This window comes from Euphorbia lathyris, chromosome 10, assembly GCF_963576675.1.
Source record: "Euphorbia lathyris chromosome 10, ddEupLath1.1, whole genome shotgun sequence".
NCBI lineage: Eukaryota > Viridiplantae > Streptophyta > Magnoliopsida > Malpighiales > Euphorbiaceae > Euphorbia > Euphorbia lathyris.
In genome coordinates, this window is record NC_088919.1 from 58,616,965 (window position 1) to 58,638,870 (window position 21,906).

Here is a 21,906-nt window from a genome sequence, read left to right on the forward strand (position 1 = left end):
ACTCAGTTAACATCTTACACTGATGCTGATTGGGCTGGATGCCCCGATACACGCCATTCTACATATGGGTACTGTGTCCTCCTCGGTGACAACCTCATTTCTTGGTCCGCCAAGCGGCAGCCTACTCTTTCCCGTTCCAGCGCCCAGGCTGAATACCGCGGGGTGGAGAATGTCGTCTCAGAAACATGTTGGATCAGAAATCTCCTCCTTGAACTTGGCTGCCTGGTTCAGAAATCCACTATATTATACTGTGATAATGTCAGTGCCGTTTACCTCGCCGGAAATCCAATTCAGCACCATCGCACCAAGCACGTCGAAATGGACATTCATTTAGTCCATGAACGTGTCGCCAAAGGTGAAGTGCGTCTTCTACATGTTCCATCACGATATCAGGTGGCTGATATATTCACCAAAGGTCTACCTTCCCCTTTGTTCGACGACTTCAGAAATAGTCTCAATGTTCGGCCTCCGAACCCTTCAACTACGGGGGAGTATTAGATATTATTAGATTATATTGTTTCTGTAGATTACACACTATCTAGACAGTTAGTTAGCTTATGATATTTATCCTTTAGTTAGTCATTCACTACAAGGTGAACTGTACTTTGTATATATAGAGAATTATACATCAATGACAATTCAGTGATTCAAACACTTACACTTTGTGAACTTGATTATTTGTTACCTTGTTAAGCTCATCTTTGGTATAATAATAATATTGGGGCTATCTATCTCATTGTTAATTGACTATTTTATAATAGTCGACTATCATTTTGTTCGTGAACAAGTTCAACATGGATTCATCTCAATTCGTTTTATTCCTATCAAGAATCAAGTTGCTTATATTTTAACCAAGTCTCTTTCCAATTTTCATTTTCAGACTCTTCTCGATCATGTCAAGCTAACATTCGGCATGGGCTTGACAAGAGTTTTAGTCATAATGTTTTTATTATTTGTAATTATCTCCGTATGATTTTAATTCCACAAATTAATAAGGTGTCCAGCATTTTAAGCCTCGACCAGTTGGTTCAAAAGGACTTGATACCATCTCATGGAACCAATTGGACTAAAAGCTCAAATTTATAGTTAAGGTAAATCATGGAACATATATTAATCTCTATAATAGTCTCTATTCTAATCCTTTGTACATTTGTTCTAGGACTCTATCCTCCTCTCTTGTATAGTCCCAATAGGTTTCTTCCTTATATATTTATACTCCTATAACCTTCCTTATTTTATTCAAGGGATTTAATCCAATTGAAAATTCTCTTAATTATCAACCTCCAATTCTATGCACTCAGAGTTACGAGAGATTGAATAACGGAAAGTTAGATATTTAACCTTACCATAAATCAGAAACTGTGTGCAAAACATGAAACTTGAGAATTTTTAAGGCTAAGTAATGATTGAAGCAATTATAGAAACACAAACACACTAACAAAATCAAACAAAAGTAGAAAATAATAGCAGAAATCCAATAAAAGTATCAGCTGAAGCTCAACAAGAATCAAACATAGATAGCAGTTAATAATTTAAGGAGCAGCAGGAGCTGAGTGAGCTGGTGTTACATCCTTAGGCAAAGTTGGATTATGAGGCAATTCAGATTTCGGCAGCTCTGGAATTTTGGGTAATTCTGGCTTCGGCAGTTCAGGAATTTTGGGCAATTCAGGCTTTGGCAGCTCAGGAATTTTGGGGAGCTCAGGCTTTGACAACTCTGGCAATTTGGGCAATTCAGGCTTTGGGAGCTCAGGAATTTTTGGAAGTTCAGGCAGTTTTTGATACAATTCATCAAAGGGAGCAGAGCACTAATAGCATACAATGCACTCAGGTTGCAAATACCCATCACACCGTACAAAACAAATTCATTGCATCATAGTTTCTCTTTCCTCTTTGTACAGCTGTATATTTTTCTTTTGCTCCACGCCTAAAAGGCATCTTTGTATGTATATAAATATCTCTATGTTGAGCTGTTAATGGCAAGGAATGAAATTCCATTTCTTCACATTTATTTCTTCACATTTCTAGGTTAAATTCCTCCAACTTTATGATGGTATCAGAGATTTTATTCACTGATTAAATTTTGTTTTTCTTCTTCTCAAATCTCACGAATACCCAAAACCCACCATGGCTATCACAGCAACTAGCCCCTATTATATTGCAGCAAATGAAAACCCTTCTCTTATCCTGGTTACATCGATTCTTACTGGTCCTAACTATCATCAATGGGCTAGATCTATGAGGATGGCTTTAATGTCGAAAAACAAGTTTGGATTCGTGGACGGAACCATTCAACCACCAATGGAAGCAGATACTTTGTACTCTGCGTGGCAAAGATGCAACACAACTGTGCTATCATGGATAACACACTCTGTTTCCCCTTCAATAGGCAGCAGCATCATTTGGATTGATGGAGCCGAAGCTGTCTGGAACGATCTTAAAGATCGATTCTCACAAGGAGATAATATTCGTATCTCAGAGTTGCAGAAAGAAATTCAGAATTTCAGGCAAGGAAATTTATCTATATCTGACTATTTTACTCATATGAAAATATTGTGGGATGAGTTGATAAATTTCCGCCCACTACCTGTTTGTGATTGTGATCCTTCCTGTAAATGTGGTGCCATTAGTAAGTTTAGGAGTTATTTAGACTCTGACCAGGTCATAACTTTTCTAAGGGGCCTGAATAGCAATTTTGCTATGATTTGCTCTCAAATACTCCTTATGGAACCCCTTCCATCTCTTAACAAGGTCTTTAACCTCACTACTCAACATGAAAGGCAGACAAATTCCCTCACAACACCTACCCAAACACCAGATCCTGTAGCCTTTGCAGCTTCTCAAAACTCACAATACACAGCCAACAAATCTCAACAGAACATGACCAATTTCAATTCGAACCAGAAACGCTGCAACAACTCTAGCAATCACCAAAACAAACAGCTCCCCACATGCACCTATTGCGATAAGGAAGGTCACACTGAGGAGATTTGTTATAGGAAACATGGTTTCCCACCAGGATATGGGAATCGAAACAAGGGAAATTCACAGTCCAGATACAGAGCCAATCAAGTTCAGATGAACAACAATACTGGCAATACCCAACATGATTCCAGCAAAAATCACAATGAGGAGGTACCTTTTACTCTAACAAGGGCTCAATATAATCACATCATGAGCCTAGTCCCTAACACCAAACATGCTGCAGAATCTTCAAACACTGCTCAAGTTGCTTCTGCTTCGAGCCACAATACCACCCATGATCAACATTATTCTGGTATTGTATCTTCTACCTCAAATGAGAAAACTCTAAATACTAGCTGGATTCTTGACACAGGCGCTACTGGCCATGTCATATGCGACCTCAAGTATTTCTCATCTCATAGAGAAGTCACAAATTACACAGTTCAACTACCAGATAATCACTATGTTCATGTTACACACATAGGCACGGTGCACCTTAGTGCCACTCTCATCCTTCATAATGCACTTTTTGTCCCAAATTTCAAATACAACCTTATATCTGGTAGCAAATTGATTGCCTTTTCCAATATATGCCTCTGTTTCACCTCATTGTGCTGTGTTGTCCAGGATCTGACCACATTTCAGATGATTGGATATGCTAAGGCTAGGGACGGCCTATATCACTTTGAACCACGAGATTTTACCAAGACTTTTTCTGCTGCTACCAAAATGATTCCAAATGACACTTCTCTTTGGCACAAACGATTGGGGCACCCTTCAATTCAAAGAAGCCTTACTCTACAAAGATTTTTCCCTCATTTTGTAGTACCTTCTGGTCATTTTCCCTGTAATGTCTGTCATTTAGCTAAACAAAAGAAGAAAAACTATCCTCTTAGTTCTTCCATGTCTGATGAATGCTTTGACTTATTACATATGGATATTTAGGGGCCTGTGCACCAATCCTTTAATGGAAAACATTATTTCCTAACCATAGTTGATGACCGTAGCAGATTCACTTGGTTATATTTAATGCAACATAAGTCTGAAACAAGGGAAGCCATTCACACCTTTAATCATTATGTTCAGACCCAATTTCGTAAGAATATTAAAGCTATACGGACAGACAATGGTGCAGAATTCCAAATGCACTCTTTTTATGCACAGTTTGGTATACTTCATCACACAAGTTGCCCTGAAACGCCGCAACAAAACGGCGTTGTCGAAAGAAAACACCAAGACATTTTAAATGTCACAAAAGCCTTACTTTATCAAAGCAACTTACCAAATACATATTGGCCAGAGGCAGCAGCACATGCTGTTCACCTCATCAACAGATTGCCCACAAACACAACTCAAAATCCCATCCCATATGTTACCTTACATAAACAGCCCCCTAATTGGCATGATCTCAAAGTGTTCGGTTGCTTGTGTTATGCGTCTACCCTTGATAGACACAAAACAAAATTGACCCCTAGAGCCATCAGGTGTGTTTTTATGGGTTACAAACAGGGCACGAAAGGCTATAAAGTGATGGATCTCCAAACCCATAAAATATTCCTATCTCGTAATGTTTATTTCTATGAGCATCACTTCCCCTACAAACAACCTCAGGTCCCACAAGATGACCAAATTCCCTTCCAAATCTACCAGCCTTTGACCCATCCCTTGATTATCCTTCAGGCGAGGAGGAAACACCTATTATTCTTACTAACAATCCAAATGAAAATGCAGGTGATACTGATACTGATACAGGAGATGGTGATTTCAATGGCAGCCCACATGTAGAAGACAATGTTGCCAATCCGTCCCAAATTGTTAGACGATCAACTAGAGAGAGACATCCACCTAAATACCTACAAGACTATCATCACCGTCTAGCAGGATGCAATAGGAGTGTACAAACAAGTAAGGTACCTAACTCACCTCATCAATTGGAGAAGTGTCTCTCCTATGATAACTTGTCTTCTTGTAAAAGGGCTTTTGCCATCAACATAAGCTGTCAGCAAGAACCGACCAGTTATGAAGAAGCAGTGCAAAGCCAATATTGGCGGAAAGCTATTCAAACTGAATTAAAGGCGCTGGAAGCAAACAAAACTTGGTCAATCACCAAGCTTCCGATTGGGAAGAAACCGATTGGATGTAAGTGGATATTCAAGATTAAATACAAAGCAGATGGCTCCATAGAGAGATACAAGGCTCGGTTAGTGGCCAAGGGTTTTACCCAACAAGCCGGACTCGATTTCACAGAGACCTTCGCTCCTGTAGCAAAAATCACCACCATCAGACTCTTTTTGGCTCTCTCAAGTATGAACGGCTGGTTACTAGAACAAATGGATATAAATAACGCCTATCTCCATGGCGAAATCTCAGAAGAAGTCTATATGGTGATACCGCCTGGGTGCACAACAAATTCATTGCCCACAGAGGTGTGTCGATTACACAAGTCTCTATATGGACTCCGGCAAGCGGGGAGACAATGGAATCTAAAACTCACTCAAGCTCTCAAGAACTTTGGTTTTCACCAAACAACATCAGATCCGTCACTATTCATAAGAATTTCAGGTACCAGATTTCTTGCTGTATTAGTATACGTGGGTGATTTATTAGTGGCCTCAAATTGCCAAATGGAAATAGACTCCGTAAAAGCTTATTTACATGATTTGTTCAAAATTAAGGATCTTGGATCCCTGAAGTATTTTTTGGGCTTTGAAATAGCCAGAAGTTCACAAGGCATTCACCTATGCCAAAGGAAATATTGTTTAGAATTGTTACAGGAGCAGGGATTCCTGGGAGCCAAACCAGTAAATACACCTGCTGTCCCAGATTTCAAGCCTTCAGCTTCACCTATTCCACTAAAAAAATGTCCCTGCATATAGACAATTGATTGGGAAACTCTTGTACTTGACACACTCTAGACCTGACATCAGTTATATCATAGGACAACTCTCTCAGCATCTAAACAACCCAACTCAGGATGATTTGCAAAGAGCACACAGAGTGCTTCGATACCTTAAACAGTCTCCTGGACATGGCCTATTTTTTCCAACTAACAACACTGCTGAACTCAAAGGTTTTACAGATGCAGATTGGGCAGCCTGTGTTGAAACAAGAAGGTCTATAACAGGTTTCTGCATTTTTCTAGGCAAGGCATTGATATCATGGAGATCTAAAAAGCAGTCCACTGTGTCAAAGAGCTCCTCCGAAGCGGAATATAGAGCCATGGCTATCACTGTTTGCGAAATTCAGTGGTTATTGTACTTAATGAAAGATTTCCACATCCATCAAAATGGTCCAGCAATGATTTTCTGTGACAATTTAGCTGCATTACACATAGCCCACAATCCAGTTTTTCATGAGCGTACCAAACACATAGAGATAGACTGCCACTTGATTCGTGAAAAGCTCCAAGCCAACATTGTCCATCTTCTACCGATCAGATCACACCATCAATTGGCAGACCTATTCACCAAAGCTCAACACCTCCCTCAGTTCAACCATTTCAAAACCAAACTCGGCCTATTGAATATCTACATGCCTCGTTTGAGGGGGGGTGATACAATTCATCAAAGGGAGCAGAGCACTAATAGCATACAATGCACTCAGGTTGCAAATACCCATCACACCGTACAAAACAAATTCATTGCATCATAGTTTCTCTTTTCTCTTTGTACAGCTGTATATTTTTCTTTTGCTCCACGCCTAAAAGGCATCTTTGTATGTATATAAATATCTCTATGTTGAGCTGTTAATGGCAAGGAATGAAATTCCATTTCTTCACATTTATTTCTTCACATTTCTAGGTTAAATTCCACCAACTTTATGATGGCAGTTCAGGTTTTGGTAATTCTGGAATTTTGGGCAATTCAGGGAGCTTGGGAAGCTGAGGTAACTCCAAAAGATGCCTTGCTTCAACGCGGATTTTGCAGCTCATCAATGACAAACAGATCACTAACAATATTGTAAGATTGACAAAGGATGAGATACCAAGATAAGCCATAGTTATAAACCAAAATGACAACTTTCCAATATAAGAACAACTTTTACTCTTCTTGATTATGTTAATTTTGAGCTTCGAATGGGTTTTTTTATAGTGGAAACATGAAAGAATAATATTAATTAACAAGGATTAATTAGTTCAACATCTTACCTAAATACTTGAATAATATTAACAAGGGTTTTATTAGTTCAACTTCTTGCATTGGCATGTTTTTCCCGCCAACCTTTTTATTTATGTCAATCGAATACCTCCTCGAATAAATTAAATTAAAGGGATAAGGTGCAAAAAAAAAAAATACCTCTAACATTATAGCTAGAAGCAATTTTACACCTAACGTTTAAAATAGTGCAATTTTACCCCTAACATTGTCAAGTTTGGTCAATTTTAGAAATAATTTATCAAACTGTTTTCTCCGTCATTAATCTTCTCATCTATAGTTCATGTGAGTCATTTTTATCACTAATTAGTGACAGATCATAAATATATAATTAAAAGTGAAAAAAATTAAAAAAAATATACTGTCCATTTTACGAGTTGGACAAAATAAATTCAAAATATTTCGTCAAATTAATAAATATTAACATCCATTCTATTATTAAATCAGAGAAAATATGCAATCTTTTTTTTAAACAAACTGATATGCAATTGTTGCAGAATGAAGAACAAAATATCAATTTTTTACAAATTGACCCAACTTCACAACATTAGGGGGTAACATTGCACCATTTTAGACGTTAGGAGTAAAATTGCTCCTGAATGTAAACATTAGGAGTATTTTTTTGACGTTATCCCTAAATTAAATTGAATAAATTAAACCATGAAATATGAATAAAAGGGCTGTGGGATGCTGAATAAAAGAAATTATAATTAACTTACTTGATTACTATTAAGAGATAATCTTGTGCCAAGAGAATTCATAACCGTGGAATAATAAGCCCATTCAGGGTGTTTAGGGGTTAGAGCTGAATTTCCAAATTGATTTTCCTTCACATATTCAACTACATTTTCGGATAAATTTCATCAATGGTGTACAACCTTTACCTCGTTTCACATTTTGGTGTACAACCTTCATTTTATCTCACTAATATATACGACCTTATAGGTGACCTCCCACTATGGTGTATGACCGGTTAAAATGACCGGTCAATGCCGGTCAACGCGCCACATCATCAATTTTTCTCTTTCCTATTAAAAAAAATGGAACCCACCCTAATACAATTTCTAAAATACCCTTAATTGACTTTAACTCCTTAAATTATTAAAATACTCTCTTTCCTGCCTCTTCTCACCCAGAATTTTCTATCTTCGACCTTTTCGTATTCTGTGTGTACTTTGAAAGAAAAATAAATAAATCTTGCTCCATCTTCAACTCATCATGTGAATCAAAACCAGATGAAACCATACCAACAAAGCTATCCTATCTGTATATCCTTTTATTTATTCGAACTCCCATCTCCTCCCTTATTTCCTATCGCTTCCTCTCCTCCGCCATATACGACGCTTCTCTATGTGTCGATGAACAATATCCACCGCTTCTCCATCCGCCAGTGAACGATATCCGCTGCTTCTCCTCCTCACGAAATCAGTTCTGAAACTTCTCCATCTCGCGGAGGCACTGTATAACAGATTTTGTTAGAAGATTGCAATCTTAGCCAAAACGGTTAACTCTTACTATTTTTCGTTGAATCATCAATGTCGAACCTCATAATCTAACTTTATGTTGCTGGACTGTAAATCATTTTCTGTCTAAACTCTTTTTCATAGCCGAAGAATGAATGGGAATAGATCTGGGCAAAATCCATCTGCCTCTCTTTCATGAAGCCGACCTGGGTAAATCAATGAAATTAGATGACTCTTACCGTTGAAAAGAGCACTGTTTTGGAGTTGTAGATCTTCTCGTAAAAGCTGGTCAAGATTGTGAACTGTCGTCGTGCTGTTTTTTTATTTGGAATTTTCACTGGATTTAGTTGTATTAATTTGTTAGATCCATGGATTCTTTTGAATTTTTTCTATTCATGAATCCAATTAAATTTTTTGGATTCCATTTTATATGGGTTTTTATTTTGTGGATTTGAGTTTTTAAAATTCAATTTTATATGGGTTTGTTCATCAATTAAAACATAGAGAGATGAATAAATGAAAAAAAAACAGAGAAGAGAGAAAGCAAGAGGTCGAAGTAAAGAAAGAAAATGGAGATAAGAATGAGGAGAGATAATGATGCTGAAAAGAAATGTTAAGGGACATTAAAGTAATTTAAGTATTTGTGGGACCTTATTTAAAAATTATTTATGTGAAATTGTATCTTTAGTTAATTAGGAGGGAAAAATAATAGGGTATTTTAGTCATTTCAATTCTAAGGGTCCCATGTTTTTAAATGAAAGAGATGAAAAAAAGGATAATGTGGCGCGTTGACTGGCGTTGACCGGTCATTTTAACCGGCCATACACCATAGTGGGAGGTCATCTATAAGGTTATACATATTAGTGAGACAAAATAAAGGTTGTACACCAAAGTGTGAAACGGGATAAAGATTGTACACCATTGATGAAATTTACCCCTACATTTTCTGCTTCTGCAACCCTTCCAAGTGCTTTCTCAAGTCACCTTCAGGACCTATCCAATTAATAAAACAAAATTAATTATAAGAATTATACACAAATTATGTGCTTAATTTTATGCAAATTGACTCACCTAAAACATCATCATTATAATTGTCTGCCCAATATGAGGAGAAACACTACAGTGTGAGGCTAATTATGCAAAACAAAACTAAAATCAGTATAAATAGAAACTATAAATTATAATCAAGTATTAATTTACAAAAATTATAGGATTAAGGATTGCTTTTTGGAGAAGAATAATATGAGTAATTCATACTTCTGCTAATTCCTTAAGGGGTTTATATATAGTTGAAAGGTTTGAGACTTTACAGCTTCTTTTCGTTCATTAAATTGGATTGCATTTGCTGCACTCCACTTTTCAAGCATGCGCAGCCTTCATTTAATTGAATTAATATAATCATCCATCGAAAACTGAGTTGCTGTAATTCATATTCATATCTTATGCTTTCCAAAACATCTCATAGTTTCCCTCAAAAAAATAAGTGACACGTAGTCTTCTAATTTGTGTAGTGATATGAGAGATTATATGTAGGGTAGTATTCAGGTGATTAAGATGATCTTTTCTGTGATACTGATTGAAAGCGATAAATGAAGGTTTTAATCGTAAACCAACAAAGAGAATAATATTTGATTGATAAAAGTTAGTTCATCCTTACAAAAATGGGGGTTTAAATACTTCCCCTAAAAATAAGAGAAAGGACAAGGACTACCCCTACTATGGTTACAATAAGGCAAACAGCAAAAGGGTAAAATAGGTAATACGCCCCGACAACAGTACAATGGTACAGGTACGGATTGTCAGGGTTGTTAGGTGAATTACTTCGGAAGGAAGTAAACAGAGGTCCGCTCAGGGGTAGATGTTGATTCGCCTCTTTGCGTACTCCTAGATCCGCCCCGCTCGTATGTCCTGGGGATCCGCCCTCCTAGGTACAACCTCTGTGGGTCTGATGTTCGAGGATCCGCCAGAGCGCGTGTGATCAGCGATCCCAGTTAGGATGTCTGCATCATTCTCTCATTCTTTAAAAGAATTCGGCACTGATTTGTCTGTGTTGAACTCCAAAGGACCATCCGACTTCCACGAGCTAAGGTCACGGATGTTGAACGCCGGTGAGATTTTACCAAGCCAATTTGGTAATGCTATATGATAGGCATTGGCATTGACCTTCTTGGTGACCTTATATGGCCCGTATTTCCTAGGTCGAAGCTTGCTGCTTGTGGCGTTGGCGAGTCTCTCCTTGCCCAAATATACCATAACCTCATCCCCAACTTCAAACTGTAGGTCCCTGCGGTGCTCATCCGCTTTAGCCTTTAATTTCTGATTTCTCTCCTCAAGAGTTTCTCTCACCTCGTGGTGCATCTATACATAATCCTTGGCCAGCTGATTGGCAGTCACGTTTCCTTTAGGAAGATGGGCTATATCAAGGACGTGATTCGGGGTCTTCGTGTATACCACCTCAAATGGGGATCTCCCGGTTCCCGAATGTACAGAGCCGTTCTAGGCGAACTCAGCTTGGGCTAAAACCATGTCCCACATCCTAGGCTTATCCTTACATTTGCTGCGTAGTAAGTTTCCCAAAGTTCTATTGACCGTCTCTGTCTGTCCGTCTGTTTGAGGGTGGGCGGTGGTACTGAACTTCAGAGATGTATCAAACAGGGCCCACAACGTCCGCCAAAAGTGACTGAGGAACTTCGTATCACGATCCGAGACAATGCTCTTAGGTACGCCATGTAGCCTGACAATCTCTTTGAAGAATAGCTTAGCAGTCACTGAGGCATCATTAGTTTTACGACATGGTATGAAGTGGGCCATCTTTGAAAATCGATCAACCACAACAAAGATGGAATCCATGCCCCTCTGAGTTCTGGGTAACCCTAGGACGAAGTCCATGGACAGATCCTCCCATATGGTCTCTGGCACAGGCAAAGGTAACTGCAATCCAGCATTTGTAGTGCGTCCCTTGGCGGTCTGGCAAATATAGCATCGTTCTACTAAGTAGGCAACATCTCTCCTCATCTTAGGCCAGAAATAACGGGAACTCACTGCTTCATATGTCTTGTCTCGCCCAAAATGTCCTCCAAGGGATCCACCATGTAGATCACGAATAACCTTCTCGCGGATGGAAGTGCAGGGTAAGCAAAGTTGGTTGCCCCTCATGAGATACTCATCCATCAGGTGATATGCCCCATCCCCATGCTGGTGTTGACACTTCTCCCAGATACTGCCAAAGTCAGGATCCGCCAGGTATTCTCATCTGATGTGTTCAAAACAATCGGTCTCCAGGTTGACTGTTTTTATTAGTGACACCCTTCGACTCAAGGCGTCCGCCACCTTGTTCTGTTTTCCAGCCTTATGGATCAGCTTATAGGGGAACTTGTCTATGAAGGCGGACCACCAGGCATGCATGGAGCTTCGAAGTTGCTTTTGACTTCCCATGTACTTGAGAGCTTGGTGGTCGGTGTAGAGGATGAATTCTTTCCCCACCAAATAATGTTCCCACACTTTCAACGCCCTCACTACAGCATAAAACTCTTGATCATACGTTGCCCATTTTTGCCTGCTTCACAGAGCTTCTCACTGAAATATGCGTTGGGCCTCTTTTCTTGCATCAAGACTCCACCAATCCCAACTCCACTGGCATCACACTCAACTTCGAACAGTTTATCAAAATTGGGATACGCCAACACGGGCGCTGTACTCAACCTTTCCTTGATCAGGGCGAAGCTCTTCTCTTGGGCATCCGCCCATTCGAACCCCTTTCCTTTCTTCAAACATTCCGTCAACGGGGCCACTATGGAACTGAAGTTTTTGATGAATCGGCGATAAAATGTTGCTAGCCCATGAAAACTCCTGATATCCCCCACATTCCTCGGAGTAGGCCATTCTCGGATGGCTCTTACCTTCTCCCCATCAACTTGGACCCCATCGCCACTAACCAAGAACCCAAGGAAAACCAGACTTTCCATGACGAAGTCACACTTCTTAGTGTTGGCGTATAACTGGTGTTTCCTTAATAGGTCAAACAATATCCGTAAGTGTTCCACATGCTCCACCAAGGATCGCTATGAATCAGAATGTCATCAAAATACACAACTACAAATTTTCCAATCACCGGGCGAAGTACCTGATTCATCAGCCTCATGAAAGTACTAGGGGCATTAGTCATCCCAAATGGCATAACTAACCACTCATACAGTCCATCTCTGGTTTTGAAGGCGGTTTTCCACTCATCCCCAGATCGAATTCGTATCTGATGATAACCGCTCCTGAGACAAAACTCGGGATCCGCCAAGCTGGTCTAGCATATCATCCAGCCTTGGAATAGGGAATTTATACTTGATAGTGATCTTGTTGATAGCCCTGCTGTCCACACACATCCGCCAAGATCCATCCTTCTTGGGCGTCAGTAGGGCTGGGACGGCGCATGGACTCATACTTTCTCTAACGTATCCCATCTCAATGAGCTCTTCCACTTTCTGCCTCATGATGTCATTTTCCTTTGGACTTATCCGATAATGGGGAAGGCTTGGCAAACTAGCCCCGGGCACAAGATCAATATGATGCTGGATGTCCAAAGGTGGTAACCCACTCGGCAGTTCGTCAGGGAATAGATCTTGATATTCGCCAAGTAGGCGGGTCACTTCATTTGACATCTCCCTTTCGCCCCTTCGGGCGGATTCGTGATTCGCCTTAACCATTACCACATACACCATCTGGCTCTCTTCACATTCGCTGACAAACGATTTGTGTGTAGGACAGACTACAAAGGTAGACTTCTCGTCGGCCTTTGGCTCTCTCATCATTGGTGTAAGGACGAACTTCACCCCATTCTTCACAAATCTGTAAGTGTTCTCTCTTCCTGCATAGATGGCATCGTTATCAAACTGCCAGGGTCGACCCAACAATAAGTGGCAGGCATTCATATCAACCACATCACAACAGACTTCATCACTATAATCACCAATCACAATAGGTACCCTGCATCTCTGGGTCACGCTAAGTTCACCCACGTTTTTTATCCATCCCACCCTATAGGGGTCGGGATGTGCCTCCGCCAATAGCCCAAATTTCCGAATGGCGCTGCTGCTCACAATGTTCTCTTGGCTTCCACTATCTATTATCACGTTGCATCGCCCACCTTCCACAAGACAGCGGGTCCTGAATAATCGGTGCCTCTGATCTCCCTCTACCCGGCTAGAGACTAACAAACGTCGTACCACATGAATGGCGTATCTCTCTTCATCTGCCTCATCATCATCTTCTCCTAAGGGTTCACAAAATACTTCATCCCCTTCGTCATAGTCATCTTCATACCTCTCCACCATGTTGGCGCTCTTCCTCTTAGGACACTCGTTGGATCTATGGCCTGGCTCATTGCACCGAAAACATTTAAAAGGCGCTGGCCTCGCATACGGATTGTTGCTCTTAGGTGGTATAGGTGCTTCCTTGTACGGCCTAATATCTCCGACAGATCCCCTTCCCACACTGTTAACCTTGGCCCTACTGGCACTCGCCACCTACTTGCCTTTATCATAAGACTTCACGTTATCTCTCCCTCCAGGCGTATACTCAGTAGTGGCGGATCTCTTGGATCTCCCGGTTAGTTGAGACTCAGCCTTGAGGGCTAAATTCCTGGCATCATGTTGTACCTCAACCCTTCTAGATACCTAGAGGTCTTTTGGCTTTCAGTTTTTGACAAGTTGGCTCTCGCCGAAAGCCTCAAGAACTCTGAGGTATACTCATGGACACTTCGGGTCCCTTGAGAGCATCCCTTGTAGGAGCTGTAAATATACTGCTCAACATCGCCTTCATCCGTAGCCAAGATCGAATCGGATCTCTGCCCCCTCTTCTTCTCTCTTCCCTCATCTGATCCTACCAAACTGATGCGCCACCCTTCAAGCGATACGCCACCAGCCTTACTTTCCTCTCATCAGGAATCCCAGCATATTCAAAGAAACGTTCCACTTCCGATAACCAGTCTAAGAATCCCTCTATATCCAGTTCGCCTCCAAAAGACGGTAAGTCTATTTTTAGCTTAAAGGCATCATCTCTATTAAAGTTTCCTAGACCTGGGTATACTCTAGCAACCTCCACACGTCGGTTGTCAACAGGCCCAACATCCCTCATAGTTCTAACGGTATCATCATTCCCGATACCCTCAAAGTCATCACTATCACTATCAACATTATGCACAAGGACAAAGTTGGGTCTTCTTACCTCAGGACCCCTAGGACCCATTTGTGGAAGCTGTTGTTCAGGGACTCCTTCCTTTCTCTGGGTTGATCCTCCCGCGGTTGGTCGGATTAGAGCCAGAACCTCTAGTTTGAAGTTTTCTAGGGAGGTGGTTAGCTCCAGGAACCGTTGGTCGGTTTGCCTCTACCGCTCCTGGCTGGCTTGGATCTGCTCCGCGAGGTGCTCCCTCAGTTCCTCATACCTCCGGTCACTGGTTTCCATGGAATCTTGCGGTTGTCGGGGTTGAACCATTGCCAAAAGAAGTTTCGGGTCAGGAAACGATCGGCTCTGATACCAACTGATATAGATTGAAAGCGATAAATGAAGGTTTTAATTGTAAACCAACAAAGAGGTTCTTCTCTAGCTAAACTAGAAGGAGTGAATCCCAATAACAAGGTATAAACCTTCGGTTCTCAAAGAGAATAATATTTGATTGATAAAAGTTAGTTCATCCTTACAAAAATGGGGGTTTAAATACTTCCCCTAAAGATAAGAGAAAGGACAAGGACTACCCCTACTAGGGTTACAATAAGGCAAACAGCAAAAGGGTAAAATAGGTAATACGCCCCAACAATCAGTACAATGGTACAAGTACGGATTGTCAGGGTTGTTAGGTGAATTACTTCGGAAGGAAGTAAACAAAGGTCCGCCCAGGGGTAGATGTTGATTCGCCTCTTTGCGTACTCCTAGATCCGCCCCGCTCGTATGTCCTGGGGATCCGCCCTCCTATGAACAACCTCCGTGGGTCTGATGTCCGAGGATCCGCCAGAGCGCGTGTGATCAGCGATCCTAGTTAGGATGTCCGCATCATTCTGTTTCTGCGATAAGATAAAAGGATAATCAGCGTGAGATCATCGACATGTGATTCCACTCTCATGTCTAAGTTATCAAAATATTTAACAGTGTACTAAACAATTGAAATTAATTGTAAAAAATGTATGTATATACCTTGATTATAGGGTTGAACACGTGTATTTATAGGATATCCTTATTATATTTCTTCAGATGAAATTCATGATCATGCCTCCTCAGAAATAGAATAAAGGAGGATCTATCAAGAAGAAAAAGGATGTTGAAAAGAAACAAAATCTCAGGGCCTGGGATAAATCCTATCATGATAACTTTCAGTTGGCGAATCTATCTGTTGAGTTTTCTTTCCTTGAGACTCTGGAAAGACACCTTTTTGGTCTTAGGCAACACATCAATGATGGCTGGTGATGAATGTTAGGAATTTATAACAAATGATTACAGCACCAAATTCCTCTTCCAAAATACAACGGCAAACGCGGAAATAAAACACGGAATACAGAAAATAAACAAATAAGAAAAACACAATTACAACACCAAATTCCTCTTCCAAAATACAACTACAAAAGCGGAAAAAAAACACGGAATACAGAAAATAAACAAATAAGAAAGAACACAATAATTTTTACAAGGTTCATCACAAAAAACAGTGGCTAATCCTTGGAGCTACTGCAAGAAGCTCTTTGCACTATAAGAGAATGAAGTACAAGTATTACAACACTCAATCACTCACTCATTACCCAAAATCCAAGTACACCCTACTCAGTTTTGATTACACACAATTTGCACAAGTGTGCAGAGTGAGAATTTCAGTAATACTTCTAGCCAAACACTCAAGCTTTCTACAACTTTTTTTTCTCCAGAAATATGGAGCCTCTGTTTATAAGAAACAAATAACCATACCAAAGAGTGTGATGCTTCGTAAACTCCACCTTAAATTAATATGTTGTAGAGATCATGATAACCTTTATCTTCTTGATTAAGTTCAAAGCATAACCCCTTCATATTCTTGACATAATGGCTTCATTACATATGCACATAAAAACATATATACACCAATTTCCAACAATGAAGACTTTGTTGGGGTTTAGTATATGGCATGACTTTCTATGGCCATTTGATAATTTATGTTTATCATTGTTGTCGTGTGACCGAAAGGTCATGAGTTCGAGTTTTAAAAGCGGTCTCTTGCAAAAAAAAATGATAGCCCCAACTTGTGGTGGGACCCCTCCATGGACCCTCGCTTAACGGGGACGCTAGTGTACCGGGTCGTCCTTTTTTTATTTGAACTATAGGTTGATATTATGTAACGTTCAAAAGTTGAAGTTAAGACAAAGATTTGTACTTTTGAGTGTCTAACACGTTGATTTTATATTTCTTGAAGGATGTTGAAACTACATAATATTTGTTTGTTCAGCTCAAGGTAAACATGGAAAAGACAAGAGAAGCATGTATGAAAGATTCCATCATGTAGAGACAATATTTGGCTGTGGAGCAAAAAATGAATATTATGTATGACTCGTTATCTAAAAAGTAGGTTGTTTCAGACTTTGTTGCTAATCATACTCATTTGACTTCAACTCCTAGTAAGGAACATTGGTTTTGATATCATAGAAAAATATCTTTAGCAGAAAATATTATGTCTGATATGGCTGATGATTCTAGACTAGATCCAAAAGAGGCTCTTTAGTTATTAAGTAGACAAGCTAGTGAGCGTGAGCATTTTGGATTTATTGCAAAAGATTATAGGAATTATTTACGTTCAAAAAGAATAAGAAAGATGAAACCAGAGGATATAGGTGGTGTATTACAATATCTACAAAAAAAGAAAAATTCAATCAAATGATCCTAGTTTTACCTTTGTTATACATGTTGATCCAGATGATTTGATAACTAATATTTTCTGGGCTGATGCAAAGATGAATGTAGATTATGATTACTTTGATGATGTAGTATGTTTTGATACAATTTACAAGAAAAACAAAGAAGGAAACCATTTGCAATGTTTGTTGATGTTAACCATTTGCAAATTACTAGTTACCATATGTTGCAAAAAATAACTCCCATTATTGATTAACCTTTGGCAACAATTGTGTTGTGGCCAAATATATATTTTAGCAACAACGGTAAGTTGTTGCAAATCCATCAGTAACGAACTTTTTATAACCAAAACATGTTTTTTTTGTAAGGATTTTTTCCCTTGCTAAAACTTTATTGGCAACATTAAAAGAAAATGGAGTAAACAAACACCCTCTAATTAGGGATGACAACGGGTAGTCTACATGCGTGTACCCGACACTACCCGATCCTAATTGGACTACACGTACCTTGTATAAAAAGGTATAAGACGAGTATGAGATCAAAACCATTACCCATTAGGATAATGAGACGGGTATGAGAATACCCTCCTGGGTATCCAGTACCAGTTACCTGTCATAACTCTTTTATATATTAAAAAAATTATTGCTTTTTAAACGTAAGATGTGAGATTTTAAACCTCAACCTTTTCTTCTTCAACCATTGAGTGATACCACTAAGCTACTATCTTCTTATTTATTAAGGTTCAATTTGTTCAATTCTTAAATGGATGATTTATTAAGGGTGTTGTTAAACCCAGCCCCATTTTCCCACCCCTAGCCCCGTGAAAGGACGAAAATGCCCTTTCATGGGTTTTGGGAGGGGAAAAGCTATTTTTTTTTGCGGATTCGACACGCGGGCGTGTGGCCATCACGCCTCACCTCGCGGACAGACGTGATAGCCCCACGCCTCACCGCGTGGTCGGCCGTGACAGCCACATGCCCCACCTGGAAAATAGTGTTAGCTACAGAAACAAAACTCAGAAACTGTGTGCAAAACATGAAATTGGATACTATGTAATTTAGAAATCAAACACTTGAGTGAAAGTTTAAGGCTAAGCAATGATTGAAGCAATTATAGAAACACAAACACACTCACAGAATACATCCAACAGTACATGAGAGAATAACTGGGTTGGAAAATATTGTTAGCTAGAAAGTACAAAATCAAACAAAAGTACAAAATAACAGCAGAAATCCTATAGAAGTAGCAGCTGAAGCTCAACAAGAATCAAACATAGATAGTATAGCAGTTCATAATTTAAGGAGCAGCAGTGGCTGAGTGAGCTGGTGTTACATCCTTAGGCAGAGGCAATTCAGGCTTTGGCAGCTCTGGAATTTTGGGCAATTCGTGCTTAGGGAGTTCAGGAATTTTGGGCAATTCAGGCTTTGGCAGCTCTGGAATTTTGGGGAGTTCAGGCTTTGACAACTCCGGCAATTTCGGCAGTTCAGGCTTTGGGAGCTCAGGCATTTTCTGCAGTTCAGGCAGCTTCGGCAGTTCAGGCTTTGGTAATTCTGGAATTTTGGGCAATTCAGGAAGCGTGGGAAGCTGAGGTAACTCCAAAAGATGCCTTGCTTCAACCTGGATTTTGCAGCTCATCAATGACAAACAGATCACCAACAATATTGGAAGACTAACGAAGGATGAGATACCAAGATTAGCCATAATTATAAACCAAAATGACAACTTTCCAATATAAGAACACCTTTTACCCTTCTTGATTAAGTTAATTTTGATGTTCGAATGGGCTTTTTTATAGAGGAAACATGAAAGAATAATATTATAACAAGGATTAATTAGTTCAACATCTTACCTAAATACTTGAATAATATTAACAAGGGTTATTAGTTCAACTTCTTGCATTGGCATGTTTTTCCTGCCAACCTTTTTATTTATGTCAATCAAATACCTTACATCTAACGTCTAAAATAGTACAATTTTACTCCTAATGTTGGCAGCAGCCATTTTCCCCTAATGTAAGTTGGTCAATTTTTGAAATAATTCATCAAACTGGTTGTTGTCAACTACACTTCACATGTCAGTCATTTTATAACTCATTAGTAACAGATCATAAACATATGATTAGAATTGAAAAAAAATATATATATATATTATCTATTTTACGAGTTGGACAAAAAAAATTCAAAATATTCCATCGAATTAATAAATATTAACCTCCAATTCCATTATTAAATCACATAAAATATGTTTTAAGCGAACTGATATGCAATTGGTGCAGAATAAATAACAAAATATCTGTGTTTTATAAATTGACCCAACTTCACAACGTTAGGAGTAAAATTGCATCATTTTAGACGTTAGCTTTTTTTGACCTTATCCTTAAATTAAATTGAATAAATTAAAACATGAAATATGAATAAAAGGGTTGTGGAATGCTGAATAAAAGAAATTATAATTATCTTACTTGATTACTGTTAAGAGATAATCTTGTGGAGAGGGAATTTATAACCATGGAATAATAATCCCAGTCAGAATGTTTAGGTGTTATAGCTGAATTTCCAAAAGGATTTTCCTTCACATATTCAACTACATTTTCTGCTTCTGCAAGCCCTTCCAAGTACTCTCTCAACTCCCCCTCAGGTCCTGTGTAGTTAATAAAACAAAATTAATTATAAAGATTATTATACACTAATTAAATTGATTATCTGCTTAAATGTATGGACTTAATTACCTAAAGCATCATCATTATAATTATTTGCCTCGTATTCAGGGTGAAAAACTGCAGTGTAAGGCTGATTATGCAAAACAAAACTAAAATCAGCATAAATAGAAACTATAAATTATAATTAAGTATTAATTTAGAGAAATTACAGGATTAAGGATTGCTTTGTAAGGATCATTATCGATCAATAAGGTGTTGGATGATGAGTAATCCGAGTAATTCAGCCATATTTTTGCTAATTCCTTCAAAAACATTGGCTTATTCTTGTTCTCCAATGTACTGAATTCAGATGTTCTGCAGTGACTTTGGTCCTGAAAAAGATCAAATTTATGAAATCTTTTAGTTTGCAGTTTCATACATATAAAGAAGGGAAATATAGTATTTTTTTTAGCAATTTAGTCCCTTAATTTGTACCTAAAATGTTTATTTTACTTATCCCTATGAACTCGTAAATGGATAGAAAATCTGACCCAAATAAAAAGGAGTTTGCTTCTGAATGTTCCCATCACACACTCCAGGGCATCATTCACATTGTATCTGTTGCAAAACCAAATTTTGAAATGTAAATTAAATTAATATAAAATATAAGGAGTAAATAATTTATTAGTCCCTACCTTTTTACATAATATACTGTTTAGTCTCTTAATTTTCAAAAACACATTATAAGGTCCCTATCTTTTATCAATATTAACCATTTGGTTCTTTTGTATATGTTTTTTAGATTTTTAACCGAACATATCTTAGTTTTTAGGATAGTCATAGTACTATACGAAATATAATGGTTAAAAATCTAAAAATAAATAGACATAAGGACTGAAGGGTTAATATTGACAAAAGATAGGAACCTTATAATTTGTTTTTCAAAATAGAAGGACTAAACAGTTTGTTAGGTAAAATTATGGGGAATAATAAATTATTTACCCAAATATTTTTAAACAAACACTTACTGTCTCGCAGAAGACCAAATCGCCACTTCAAATTTCTGAAAGCAAAATTTGAGGAAATCTTCACAATGTGGCCTCTTGTAAACTAAACATATCAAAACAGAAAAATATAATTAAAAAAAAATTAAGAGATAAATTTAATTAATAAGGAGATTCGATGAATAATTATCACCAAGAAAGTTTCCATAAACAACATCAGCAATTCGATTTTTAGGGAAAGAAGAAGGTCTATGTTTACAGGCCCTGAAGCAAAGCAGACCATTAAGATCAAGAACAATAAGCTTCTTCTTCTTTAATGGCTTCTTTGCTGAAACTTCACTCAACTTTGTTTCGTTATTATATTCTTTGCTTCCCATCTTTGAAGTTGTAGGTGGGAATAAAACTTGGTTCACTAAATATATATAGTTGAAAAATTTTAGACTGTACAGCTTCTTCTGTAGGTTCTTTAAATTGGATTCCTTTAATAATTGTTATTTTGTCAAGGTGTTGCTATGCTATTATTAAAATAAAATATAGGGTAAAATAAAAAAAAAATGTTTGTATTAATATATAAATAAAGATATATGATTAAAAGAGTTTGTAAATAGAGATATATACTAGTTTAGTGGCTTGCTTGGTACTTATTGGGAACTTGAGTAAGGAGTAGCTCTTTTTGGGGTTTTATCGAATTTGAAAGCGTTCTACCACTGAACTACTGAGGAACAACGGGAGATTAGATCTTATAGAGTTCAATTCCCGTGCTCAACCCATGACCAATATGAGCTCGAAGTTTCCTTCGTAACTCCCGAAACTTATTAGTAGTGTCT

The 21,906-nt window shown here is 38.5% G+C and overlaps 1 protein-coding gene across 1 annotated transcript; it reads right to left on the reverse strand.

Moving 5' to 3' along the window:
- Positions 1–18,531: 18,531 nt before the first annotated feature.
- On the reverse strand, positions 18,532–21,456 carry LOC136208182 (uncharacterized FCP1 homology domain-containing protein C1271.03c-like). The gene is made up of 7 exons (XM_065998990.1): positions 21,273–21,456; positions 21,104–21,185; positions 20,627–20,693; positions 20,306–20,467; positions 20,166–20,226; positions 19,899–20,077; positions 18,532–19,054 (listed from the first exon to the last, which is right to left on the reverse strand). The coding sequence occupies exons 1-7, from the start codon at positions 21,454–21,456 to the stop codon at positions 18,734–18,736; spliced, it is 1,056 nt and encodes a 351-aa protein (XP_065855062.1). The 3' UTR covers positions 18,532–18,733.
- Positions 21,457–21,906: the final 450 nt, after the last annotated feature.

What these genes read in the sequence shown, in the direction of transcription:
- LOC136208182 (XM_065998990.1), bottom strand. Translation starts at nt 21,456, where the DNA reads ATGGGAAGCAAAGAATATAATAACGAAACAAAGTTGAGTGAAGTTTCA. An exon ending in ATTTGGTCTTCTGCGAGACA is followed by an intron (nt 20,694 to 21,103) that starts GTAAGTGTTTGT and finishes GTTTTGCAACAG; the next exon opens with ATACAATGTGAATGATGCCC. An exon ending in GCAAACTCCTTTTTATTTGG is followed by an intron (nt 20,468 to 20,626) that starts GTCAGATTTTCT and finishes GATCTTTTTCAG; the next exon opens with GACCAAAGTCACTGCAGAAC.